The 13,799-nt window shown below is 45.1% G+C and overlaps 1 protein-coding gene across 1 annotated transcript in view; it reads left to right on the top strand.

The window, feature by feature from the left end:
• Nucleotides 1–13,799, top strand: part of wscd2 (WSC domain containing 2) — a 34,450-nt gene that overhangs the window by 4,553 nt on the left and 16,098 nt on the right. Inside the window, exon 2 of the mRNA XM_060054111.1 lies at nt 12,192–12,982. Within this exon, the coding sequence (XP_059910094.1) occupies nt 12,571–12,982 (412 nt within the window). The 5' untranslated portion in view covers nt 12,192–12,570. The remainder of the gene's footprint in view (nt 1–12,191; nt 12,983–13,799) is intronic.

Raw genomic sequence — 13,799 nt, 5'->3', positions numbered from 1 at the left:
ACTCTTTGGAGCATTCGATGGACTAGGGTTTACTTAGGATCCATTTACATCCATATTGCAGCGCTACAGCACATTCTTTCTAAAATAATCTGTGAGGACATATACCCATCTTAACCTTCTTAAAATAAAATTATTGGATGGCTCACCTGTCTAGGGTCTGACTACTTAAGGCAGTCTGGGCACACTCTGCCTTCGTGCTCATTGTGTATGACAAGACTTCCACAATGCTGGCCAAACCTATTGCTTCAACTAGAGAGCTCACACATCAAGTGTTCTGGTGGAATGGACACTTTCAGAATCTAGCTTACTCTGGCTGGTTTCTCCACACTGCCTACCCAAGATTTTAAACAGAGTGACTTTATGAAATTGGAATTGAAGTTGGCCTCTATCACATCCCCCTCTGCCTGGGAGACTGTTATTACCCAATGAAGGAAAATATTTTGAATTTTGGAGGCACTTGATGTCTGGTTTCTCGCAGAGAAAAAAACGCATAGCAGACAGTACTTAACTTTCCACGGTAGACCTTGAGGTGGGTCCTGGCGCCACGATTAGGGCCACACCGCTGTAATACCTCACCTTGAATAACAGACCTCCTTGTTGCGCCGAGAGGAAGTCACAGCTGCACAGAAACAGCCTTTGTCCACGTTAAACCGTAGAGGCCATATTTTGCCAGTCTGGGATTAGGGTGAATGCTCCGTTTTGGCTGCTGCTCTGCACTCTACATAGCTACACACTCTATTCCCCTTTTCTATGTATCTTTACCGACAGGACAGTGAAGGCAGGCAGGCATGACCGACAGATTGTAGCATACAGACAAAGGTTTGAAAACTCCCCTACAAGGCTATATGGTAAGCATGTTATGTGGCCGAGACTTCCAAGGCATCTCTGACTCGACCCGTATCTATGTTCATAAACGGACAACCCGGAGGTGAATGACACCTTAAAGTGACCGGCTGAAAAGCATTTGATTTGAAATAAAGCAGAATCATGCTGTAAGTAGGGTTTAATTTAGTCGTAGCAGATTTTTTCCCCTTCTCGGATAGTGATTATAAAGAATTATCTGCCACTTCAGAAAGTTAATCCCAGTTTGGTAGTTCCATTATAAAAGGAACATAATAAGCTTATGGGTTGGCAGGTGCTAGAATTGATGCCTATTTATTGCTTGGTGAAAGAAGCACAAAAAATTTATTCTTTTTTTTTTTACTTCCAACTATAAAGTAATCCTTAATAGGCGGCCGTGGCATTGTGTGTCATTGAGCTCTACTGCGGATTAAGTTTAAGTGCTTTTGGTGCTACTATTAAATCCCTTTTGTGGACCAAACAATTGATGGTGGATCTCTAGGAACCTGCCGGAGGATGCTCTGTGGCGGTCGATCTCAAACAAAATGTTCTGGGTGCTGGATAAAACGGTTAAACAGAGTCGGTTAGTCCAAGTCTGCTTAAAGCACACTGCAGCACACAGACTGCTTTATAAAAGCTGTCGAATACATAACTTGGCCAGCAGATTGTGTGATGAGAGGAAAATGGACTCTTGGCCAGTTTCTCCGAAGTTCCTGCCTGGACGCAGTTTGGAGGACCTGGGGGGATTGGGGTGGCTGTGGGTCTCCGTCCCCCCATATCTGGGTTAGGGACAGGCTTATCTCGTTATTCTGTCACTTCAGATCCACGCTGATGTTCCCTCGCCATCACACGCCAGGGGCTCCGTGCTGCGCCCACTCATCGTCCCCAGCATGACTCGGCGTATCTCTCTTTTCAGTTGAGCCCCGGGGGGTGACTCAGCGCTTTTAGCACTTCGCTGAGTCGTGGTCGAACGCCCTGCCCCCCCTCCTCCTCTCCCCCTCTCCTCCTCCTCAGCCTCCTCCTTCGCTTCCTCCACCGCTTTTAGTCAGCTTCAGCAGATATCGAAGTGGCGGCCAGAACAGTGGCAGCCTTATTAGTTGTATTTATTATTTGTTAGCCTGTGTCTTCGCAGTTTAATGGCTCTCTTGAAGGGAGCCCCAGTCGCGACAGTAGCAACAGGGAGCGCATTAAAGGTTAACTAGGACACATTTCTTTCTCAAACTGGAACGAGGCTTTAAGCACAACATGGTGGATTATGTGTTCGGAAAGATCTCGGTTGCCCTGGCCAAGGCACTGTTTTGAGGGGATTGTTAAGCAGCGATATAAAAGACTCGGGTTGCACACACACACACACACACGCACGCACACGCACGCACGCACGCACGCACGCACGCACGCACGCACGCACGCACGCACGCACGCACGCACGCACGCACGCACGCACGCACGCACGCACGCACGCACGCACGCACGCACGCACGCACACACACACACACACACACACACACACACACACACACACACACACACACACGCATACATACTCCTCTGCCTCCGAAGCCGAAACCTCTCTATGTGGCGTATCTGAAAAGCTGTGGGCAGGTCATGTTTAATTCATCTAAGAAACGCTGCAGCAACAAGCGTTGTTCATACCAGCGAGTCAATAGCAGCACTTTCACCAGCTGTCTGGCTGGTATCCTAACATGCCTCCCTCCTGCATTTACACGTGCACACACACACACACACACACACACACACACACACACACACACACACACACACACACACACACACACACACACACACACACACACACACCTCAATGCGACAGTATACAGTGTATGAGTGCACACATTCATTATTTTAAACAGAACCTTTTGAATTCCTTTTAAAAATTCACATTTGCCTTGCCTTGTAGCTTCTTCAGTCACTTTTTGAGTCTTAAATAATGACCAGAAGAACTCTTTTCCGGGGTAATTTTCAATTTGAAAGTACCCGTAAAGAGTCATCCATGACAAGCCTCCTGCTGGATTCATCCAAATGCACCAATAATAGCAACGAGGCCGTCCCACCTAAATGCAGCAGACAGCCATAGGCCAAAACCACTGGCACTGAAATAAAACCAGCGGGTGAGAGCCCTGTAATGACGTGGGTCGTTAGTTGAGTAGGACGTTGAGACGCCGGTGATGCACGCCCGTTGCTGCACCTCTCAGAGCTTTCCCTGACGACGAGCGCTTATGGTTCAGTGGCCATTGGACATGCTCTGCTCACAGTCCACTACCAAGGTGCTCATCCAATCCTCGAATCCGCCCTTGCTTAGTGTCCTCCTCAGACCACACGCAACGATTGTGCTCTTCAGAAACAACGATGCCCAGTTGAATTTTTATTTGTACGATTTTTTTTGCCTTTTCGTATTCTTTACTGTGGAGTGAGATAGACCGGATGGTGCGGGAGATGGAGGGGAGGACATGCATTAAACGACCACGGGCAGGTTCAGAACCCGGGGCGCTGCGATCAGGACTGAGCCTATATGGTACGCGCTGTACCCGGTGAGCCACCGCGGCGTCCCTGACCTGACTCAATTGAACACGTAGGAAAAACGGGTTTTGATTTGTCATCACTTGATTGAATTGTGCACATGTGACCATACCCGAATAGACGGCTATGTGTTGGCCTGGTGCAGAATTGCCTGAAGGGTACAAATAATATGTGTTCCATTATTGATTTAAAGGTTGGTCATTGTGAAGCTCTGGAGGAATCAGCTCTGATGATTCATGTGTTTTCTGGCACAAAGACCTTCCTGGTTGAATAGCTAACAAATTTTCTGGCACCTACCTTGTTGAATAGGGAAACGATTTTATGGCTGGAAATCCAAAGCTAACAAATAACATTCTAGTACGGAGTCGTTTCATTTCATGGTGCCTTCAAGTGTTTCTGTTGCTGAGAATGCACGGAAGATTCATTGGATCCAAGCACATGGTGCAATGGTCGGATCAACCAAGTTCCTTCCCAGACATCACCCCTGCAGCTTCACGGCTTAATCCCATTTCATCACAAACATAGATGCTTCTGGTGCTTTCCACCTGGGGACCAGAGTTATTCATGGCTGACGGTCAAGGTCTCAGACACCCTGAGCGTGGGAGTCAAACAGTAAGGGCATTCTCTTGGGTTGAAGGTCATTCTCTTGGGTTGAAGGTCATTCTCTTGGGTTGAAGGTCATTCCCTTAATTAAAGCAGCATATCCGTCCCAATCCCCCGTTTTGCTTTTACTGTTTGACAGTGTTATTATCATCCGTTGATTCATACCCCTGTTTCTTAAGAAATGCATGTTACGGTTCTCCTTCGTATAATTGGTTTCGATTTGTTTTCTGCAGTGGCTCAGGGGGCGGGGCCTGAGGGTAATGGATGCGACGGACTGACTGGAGGTTAGGCCTGAACGTCTATGAAGCAGTCAATCATGTGTTAATGTCAATGTTAGTGGATGAAGTCACTTTATTGGCATTATATAGCCAACAATTATTGTAGAGCAATCATTTAAATAAACATTTTCCTTGCTTTTAATGTGTTAGGACATTTATGTGGGAGGAAGATGGACAAGTGCACGAGGTTTCGGACCACATTCCGTTGCCATTGTTGTTCACAAAAGGGTATTCTCCTACTCAAGAAGTAGAGGCAAGAAGTAACAAGAATGAGCCTCCAGTAAAGAGACTCGAGGAGAGAGGCTCTTTTGATGGGAGCGTACTCCATCAGACCCTCCATGTCGAGTGAAAGAAAGAGGCAAGAATGTTCTGATTCTGGGTGGGCCTTGAATGAAGAGCTTTGTTTGAGCTGGCAAGTGAAGGACATAATTTGATCTCTCGTGAACACTGCCTGTCTCCCCGTTCGGCAGCAAATAGCGGATGTTATTCATATGTTTTTCATCTCAATATTTCCCAACAGCCATCCGGAGTGCTGTGGGCGTTGAGTGGGTTTGAAAAATAGCATATGTGACCTTTTTACCTCCCTGATCAGTTGTTAGATGCTGGCGCCATGGCTCAATGGAAAACTGAACCAACTTTATCAATGTTAATGTGTGCATGACTGGTGTCCTCTTTAAAGATTCAGAAAGGGGACAGGGAATTGCTGTCTTCTATTGTATTTTTGCTTATGTGGTTAAGTCGTTCTAACTTGCTTTAAAGCATACTTAACAGCCATGTCGTAGATAATAGGCCTTTACAACGCACAGTTTGGAAGCATAGCAGCATTGGGATGTCTGTAATTGTGTTGTTGCTAATCATTGCATGAAAGCCCCAGCGTTACACATGTGGGACGTGATAAAACAATGTTTGGCAGCAAATCTCTTTAGTCCTCTGAATATGGCAAACAAGTATCGCCAATAAAAATTCCCATGATGCATTTGGATGACAAGCCCTATAGAAACAAATAACATGTTGGTGTAATTTGTTTCTTCTGAGACATTGTTATGATGTTATCATTAAAAAACAATCTATTTGGTGTCCATTTAAGTTGTACTTATTTATCTCTGCCTACTATTTCCAGATTATTTACCATCCACAGTAGTTTTGTAAACCATTACACAGCTTTGATAAATTAGCCTAGCCTTAATTAATTCAATTCCACAGTAGCCTACTTATCGGTCTTCACTTGAGGTTGTTTGAGCAAGACACAATGGGACATTGGCACTTCATTTGTTAAAGTCAAAATAGGTCAACAATACGCAATTGTGTAACAACCTTTGTTGGAGCTGTCACTTCCGTTTTGATTTGATTCGCTTTTATGCTTCTGTTCACCCATAAGAATAACTAGAGAATCACGTTATTTCAAGAATCCTACACTACGCTACATCTCTTTGAGAGAGGAATGGTCACAAGTTAACTGAATGGATCATTGAGTATTATGGGGATTACAGTATGTAAATTCCCAGCCACCCTGGAGTTTAATTTTTAAGCTTTACATGATGTGCTCAAAGAAACATCTTCTGAATTGGCTAATCTAAAATGTCAGTGCAAACCGCAGGGCTATTTATTACCTTGAGGCATTGGAGTGTAGCCAGTAGGGCAAATAACCCAATCTTTTCTTAGCTGAATTAGCTAGTGAATTCAAGTTGACATGGAATTTGAGGCCGAAGATTGACTAAGTTGATATCAAACAGAAACAATGGACATTAAAATAACAACAAATACTCTTCTCTTCCTGGTTGGTAAATAAGATAAAAACGTTGGGACATGGGATCACACAACAAATTGTTTCTGTCCTGGGGAGTAGTGTGACTAGTACGTAGTCAGGATGCAAAAACAATTATTTGTCCGGTTGACATTTAAAATGAGAGTAAGAGAGAGTAATGGTATTTTGCTTAAGGTGACTGGAGCGAAACATCACATTAAGATGTGATGTGTATGCGTTTTAACAATTGACCTTCGATTTATAGGATTGCCTCTTCCATTATAACTTTTCATGTGGGGAGCAAAGGTCTACACTTTTGTGTTTTATTACTGAATCAGAGGTATGCTTCAGTGATAAGCAGCATATAACTAAATTATAGCAAGGTCAAACTGCATATCTTAATTTTATCTGTTATTTGCAAGATATACTCTTGGAAAAATAACATATTAGTCTTGACAACCACCCAGATAGCCGGTCCCTTCACAGCAGGAGAAGCGCTATGCTTTTTCATGCCATCTTTTCCGGTTTCACACAAATCTTTCCACTGAAACGCTTCCAAAGTTCTCTAACCGGCCTGTAGTAATTAAGTGTATCGGGCACAGAGCCAGGCTTTGAGGCATACACACACTAGTATCAAACACAGGACCAATTAAACTGTTTGGCATGAGGATGACAGGAAAGCACTGGCTTTGGCACACATGCCACCACTGCTTTTTGCCGGACACAAAGTAAATAGTTGTGCTCTGGCACTCAAGAGCACATGTATTCTTCACTGGTTATGGAAGTGGCCAACAGGCACGCATACTGGTTTTCAAGGGTCATGTAGCGGTGGCCATCTGTACGGAAAAAAAAGCAGCGACCGTTTCGGCCCTAGATTTAGCCCTGTATAGGAGTCAACACAGTTGTTGTCATTTCTATTATCTGAGTAGCAATGTTTTACAGTGGTAGACTTGATAGATTATTTGGACCCACTTGAACTGATTAACTGCACATTGAAGGTTTGCTTTACCTTCTTTACGGCTTGAGTACGAAAAGGTTAACCTACAGAATTACTCACATTGGATGTACTAAACCTGAGTTGAAAGAGTTGTTCTCATAAGGTGGATCACACCTGTGCATTATGTAGCTGTTCTCAAGCTGTTCTGTAGGTCGAGGTAAATCCAAGTGATTTGGTTTTATTTATGTAGCCGTAAATCACAGTTACAGTCTCCAATGGGCTTGATAGACCCACACTACAACACTTTGGTGCCCTTCAACCTCTCTAAAGGGCAAGGAAATCCACGAATCCAAGGGACGATAAGGAATCCAGAAGAGGGATCTGTCCTTCAAGGCAAGGTCACTAGGTGGGCCAACTGAATGGGTATTTAATGGTAGCACGAAGAAAAGCAGGTAGCATAAAGCTAGGCAACTGTTCTGTAGCTGTTCTTTCAGGCTGGCCCCATGCCTTGAGCACCTTTGAGCAGGGGCAAGCCTCCGTGTTGATGTCCCTGTGAACACAGCCTGGGTTATCACTGTGAGAGCAACGCTATCTTCAGTTTGATTTGATCAGACATTCCTAATTCAGGAAGGAAGGCAGACCTAAACACGGGGGGAGAGAGCAATGACAGCCCCGGGGGGACGGGAGGGGGAGGCAAGGTCAGGGTCACTTTACCAGATGCTCTGACTTTAACCCTTCCAGCACCTTGTTCTCAATCGGAATGACTTGTGACAGCGATTTTAGTGAAGGTTGATGACTGCTGTGGTCTGCAAATCTCTAATGGATTTGCAGACCACATAGACAGAAAAACAGGGGAGTTGGGTAAAATAACCAGGCTAGGGGAAGAGTTCAGACATAGGAGATGGAGGGAAATCGACACGGAGAAGAATCAGAACACGTGGCGAGGAGAAAAAGAGGTCAAAATGGCGACAAAAGAGAAGACAGCAATAGAGTGAAAAAGAAAGGGAGGTGATACAGGGTGGGGAGAGAAGGAGAAAGTTTTGAGAGCCAGTGAGAGGAATAACACGAGATGGAGAGGGGAGGGAGACGGGGAAACAATTTCCCGGTGAGTGCAGGCGGCAGTGAACTGCACCTGATCCCCACGGTTTCTCCTCCTGCTGATAACTCCTTCCATATCTCTGCAGTGTGCTGTGTTGTCCGTTCCCCTCTCTCTCCTTCACTTTTAATGAAATCCATAACTCAACGCCAAATGACCTGCTCAGGCAAACCCCCCTTTTTTTGGGCCTCGCACTGCTCAGAGTGTAATTCACCCCAAATAATTATCTTTTTATTGTTTGTTTTTTTAAACCATTATCATGTTCCACATCATTGTGCAGGCAGAGACATGTGAGGGTGTATTACAATTGAACAGAGAGTAGAATAGAAGATTAGGTGTTGCTACGGCAACTAATGTGAATCAGATGGGCTGGATCGTGCTGGGAGAACATGCTAATGGTTTCAAAACCCCGCCCTGTTTCCTGTCTTCTTTAGGTAAATACTGCCTCCTTTAAGCAACATACATTGAATCCATGTGTTGATCAAAGCCAAGCTACATATTTGATTCTGCCAGCCAGCGGGAGATTATTGAACTCTGTCACCATTGTCAGCATTCATAAAAAGTAGAGCTGTCAAGCGATTAAAATATTTAATCGTGATTAATCGCATTAATGTCATAGTTAACTCACGATTAATCGCAAATTATTTTTCTATGCTAAATATCCCTTGATTTTTTTGTCCCATAATTCTTCTCATTTTAATTCTCTTATCAACATGGTGAAGTGTATCGGCTTGCCTTGTGCAAATGATTTTCTATTGATAACAACATTGGCATATACTGATCAAAACAGGACGATACAAAAAAATAGCCTATAGTGCAATTAAACGACTGCTTTGAACAAATGTCATTTGAACATAGCAGTCAGGCTACTGCTTCTTTGTTTTTTGTTTTTTATAAAATAATTGCGTTAATCGCGCGATAATTCTTTTAACGCCGTTAAATTTGGTTTGCGTTAACGCCGTTAATAACGCGTTTAACTGACAGCTCTAATAAAAAGTGAATGTTTTTCAAGAGAAGAGAGAAACAGGTTCCCATACTTAATCAGTACTCAGTAGTCCTGATTAAGTATTTGCAGGGTTGTCCGGACATATTCTCAAAAATATTGTTTCTGTTATGGCAAGGCGAGGTTAGGTATCAAGGATGCTTGGTTGGTAGGCTTGGAGTTGCGAGGCCAATCCAATAGACACTTGGCTGGGAGTCAAACAGCCTAGACAGTAGACTCTCCTGCACTCGTAATCTCCCTCTATTTGATTGCACGGCTTCTTTCTCACCATAAATAAGTTCATAGTGGCTTCAATGAGTATGAGTAAGCAGATCAGATATTGAAGAACACACAGTTCCGGCGAGGGAATAGCAGTAACTGTGTCATTCTGTTTACACCTTCCCCATAATGGAAGTCATAGCTATAATTACATTATAACACTTAGCATAAGCCCACAAAACAGTCTTAAGAGTGCACTTTCATTTAGGTAATTGGAACTAGTAAATTATTTACAGTAATAATTTGCCTCTTTTCGTTGAGGTTTGTGTGTATGCGTGTATGTATTTTTCTCTGCATGTGTGTGTGTGTGTGTATATGTTTGTGTGCATGTGAGGCTATGTGGGTGTGTGTGTGTTCGCCGGCTTTGGTTGTTTAATCATGTTTGTGTTCCAGTGTGCGCCCCATGTATAATTGATCCATATTGCTCAGAGGGATGAATAGCTTGGAACAGGCCTACGATCCTTAGGATATCTGTTTTGGTTGAGTGGTTATTTCAGAGGTGCTAGTACCCCAGTCTAAAGACAGAAACTGTGCTTATGAGTGTCAATATCTGAGCTTTTCAGGGTAGATTGTTGTCTAGACTGTTGGTCAATAACTGTGGTTTCTTTCTTTCTACGGTTAAGTAGGTTCAATTTCAACAGACTTCATATCCTAACAACTCTCTGTTGCGTTGTGTCAAGGCTGCCTTTTCAACTATTTTAGAGAAGTGGACATTCACCTCATTCCCCCTAAAATTATTATCTTGACTTTGATCAAAACCTTGGTATGTTGGCGCATGGCTAGAATATTTAGTCACAGTTCACCTGCTGTTATGAACAGACTCTTTCCAGTCATAACAGTTTATTCAGCTGTGGAGGAAGGGACGGGATATTTTATGCAGTGCTGAAATCAACCTTGTGGAAGGGGAACAGTTGGGTGGCGGTTATATAAAACTCAACATTATCCTCCCGACTGAAAACGACAACATAAAGCACAAAAATTAGCCTTGACTGATACGTTTCCGCATTGCATTGTGGGTTGCAAATCTGTTACCACTGAAGTCTTTCGTTGTCCCAACACAGGGGTTTGGAATCACCCGATCCCTCGACAGTTGAAATGCATTTGTAAAAAAAGATGAAGCCGTGGTGCAAGAGTTTGGCGGTGTAAGAACTGAAAGAGACAAAGAAAGAGTGTGGAGGTGTGGTGGTTGAGCTCTGACAGGATCTCCCAGCTCCTGATTAGGAGACAGGGGAGTGAGCGCTAGCAGGTGTTGTCAAAGTACACCTGTCGCCTCCTTAAAACACAGCAAAGAGAAAGACTTGGATTTCGATTTTCTATTAAGCAGTTCTTCTGTTCTCCGAATCACAAGATCTGCACGTCGTGCCGTCTGGGACCCTGTGTCTGTTACCCTCTTTTTAGAATCTGATCTTTTCCGGTCGTCCCCGCGTTTTGGTCACAAGGTCAGCCGGGATGGAAAGCATTATGAACCAGGAATACCTGCGCCGCAAAGGAAGTGGAGGAGTGAATGTGATCTGTTCCGTCGGTGCCACCGATGGCCTCCCGAAGTAGACCCAGACCGGCTGCCATCTCACAGGGGGCTCTGTGTGTGTGTGTGTGTGTGTGTGTGTGTGTGTGTGTGTGTGTGTGTGTGTGTGTGTGTGTGTGTGTGTGTGTGTGTGTGTGTGTGTGTGTGTGTGTGTGTGTGTGTGTGTGTGTGTGTGTGTGAGGGGGGGGGCGGGGGGGGCGGGGGGGGGGTTCAGGTGACAACATGTTTTGACTTGTCCTTGGGTTGAACAGAGAGTGGGGCGAGTGCGCTGGAAATTTCCGTGACCCCCCACGGAGAGGGTACTATTACGCCGTCCCCCCCGATCCGGCCCTCTCAGGGGCCATCCCGCAGAACAGAGGCTCCTTTGACACACGTCCCTCCCAAGTGGAAGACTTTGTACTATGATTGTTTGTCGCCAGCAAATAATAATTCAGCGATAATCCATGAGGTGTTTGCTCATTGGGGATTCTTTGAACGTGCAAACGATGCCTTTTATTTAACTCATCCCGCAGACATCTGAGATTTTAATGATGATATTATCGCCTCGGTTGTATCCCCGGCTTGTTTGCTTGTGAGGAACATCCGTGACGACACCCCCGGCTACGAGCTCGTCTTTAATTGCTTCTTTCCCTCACATGTAGCCGGTTTCACCCAATTTACTGATGATAATGACGCCGTGATGATCTGCTTGTGTGGTGAGGCAGACCGCCTACTGCCTAGCGTACTAGCGTAGCCTTTAGGTTAAACCCCAGTGACTCCTCAGAATAAGTGACGGTTGGTTCCTTTGTTTTGCCGTGGTCGGTTGCTGCGGTCAGCTATGTTTGCAGGAGTTGTGTGTTTGTCCGCCGAAGGTTAGGGCGGAGGAGCTCTTCAGGTCTGTGTCCCATACAGTAGTATGCTCCAATCTTTGTTCATTTCAATTCAACAACTTCTCTTTGTATCCGGGTGTTAGTTGGATGAATTTAGAACCAACTCTGTTGAGATGTACTATCTTTAGTAGTATGCTATGCACTATCACTCATTTACAAAAAAAACAAAACTGCTGATTCCTTTAGGTACTCTGCATTTTATTCTTTAATTAAATTATGCAGACAGCAGGTATTGCTTGTAGCGACTGATTATATGCTTTGATTCAGCCTCACTCGTACGTTTCTCTGGATAAAAGTGTCTTAGACCGACCGTATGTTCATCTACTGCCAGCCTTTTTTTTTCCGACCTTCATCAGATAATACTTTAAACATAGACAGTATATTGTTGTTTCCCTGCTTGTGTTCTACCCTCCTATTGCCGTATTGTGTTCCTTTTATTTTGACAAGCAACAAAGAGCCCACACAATTGCTGCATTATCCCTGTCTTGTCTCTCTTGCAGATTGCCGACTTCCTCAAGTCCCTCTGGCTGAGTGACCGCTCCCACAATGGCGATTAGATCTGAGCCCCGACTGTGAAAACAATCCACCTGCATCGCCCAAGATAGCCCCTCGGGCCCGCCCCCCTTGCCCCTTTGGTTGGGGCCCTCCCCAAGAACAAGCCCCTCATTGGGGAAGAGTTGGTTCACGGGGGCCCCAGATGCCGCCCGGCTGGTCGCGAGACATGAGAACACACCGATTGGGTTTCTAGTTGTATTTTTTTTTTTAATAATTGCTCTTTTGTGTGTGAGGGGCAGAAGAGAGGCCGGTCGTCCCAGCGTCGGTCTGCTTTATGAGTTGTCATCGCCGGGCGTGGGCGAGCGAGAGGCAGTGGAAGCCAGCATGGCCAGACCTCTGCTGAAGATCCAGCGCTACTTCCGTCGGAAACCCGTGCGCTTCTTCTCCCTCATCCTCCTCTACCTGACCGCCGGCAGCCTGGTGTTCCTGCACTCGGGCTTCGTGGGCGGGAACTTCTCCGGGAGCGGCAGCGGCGCCGGCGGCGGCGGCCGGCGCCGAGACCCCCTGGTCGCCACGGATCCGGGCGCCGGAAAGGCGGCGTCCACCGCCAGGCAGGAAGTGGCTGGCGCCATGAGTCGTGTGTTCCGGGAACCCCGCCGCCACGGCCGGCGCTACGGCCCAGCGTGGATGAAGAGGGCGCGGCAGGACGGGCAGAAGGTGGGAGGGCGGGGGGGGGACGCCGGATGGAACCGCGCTCTCAAAGGACGCAACGGGAAGGACGCGGACGATGGACGAGGTGGGTCCCCGAAGAGCCTCCCCTGGCCAAACCACGGGTCAACCCGTACAACACACAGGTTGACTCTTTAGTATTAGACATTACGAGACAAATCTCTCTCCATGCATACAGATACAAGTAGAGTTGTATGTTGTATGTCATGGCACTTTTAATTCTACTTATATTGTACATTTACATTGAGGGCATTTACCAGACGCTTTTATCCAAAGCCACTTACAATATGTACATTTGTCAGAAAAAAAGATAAACAATTTTTTTTTGCTGTCGTAAGAGTAAAGATGCTCATAGAAACAAGTGCGAAGCACTTACAATTGCTAGGTTAACCCATTCCCTATAATACAACATATAGCTCGGAATCTAAAGACGCTACACAATGCTAGGTACTATTTTGAAGTGCCAGGACATACAACGTACAAATATACTTGTATCTTTATGTATGGAGAGAGATTTGTCTCATAATTATTAATACTTACATGACTCAACTTGTGTGTTCTACCAGTTAATTTGTATCTTGTAAATTGAGGTTTGAATGAATGTGCAATGCTTTGTACAAATGCATACATATTTATGAATCACATTTTTACATTTTCACACATTCCTAAAGAGCTGCTACATTTTTTCCAATGTTGATAAGCATTAGCTGGAATACGCAGTGGGTTCAGATGTTCCAGTCCACCACCGAAGGTCAGACGTAGTCCAATGTAGATCGGAATCTTTCGTGGGAATATCATATCCGAAAACCTCATTAAATCTGTCCAACAATTCAAAAGAGAAAAAGTGATCGTCTCAATTTTAGAGTTGAATCCTATTTTAACTA

Source organism: Gadus macrocephalus, chromosome 6, assembly GCF_031168955.1.
Source record: "Gadus macrocephalus chromosome 6, ASM3116895v1".
Taxonomy (NCBI): Eukaryota; Metazoa; Chordata; class Actinopteri; order Gadiformes; family Gadidae; genus Gadus; species Gadus macrocephalus.
The sequence above is the reverse complement of the archived record's forward strand: the minus strand, read 5'-3'. Positions and strand labels throughout refer to the sequence as shown.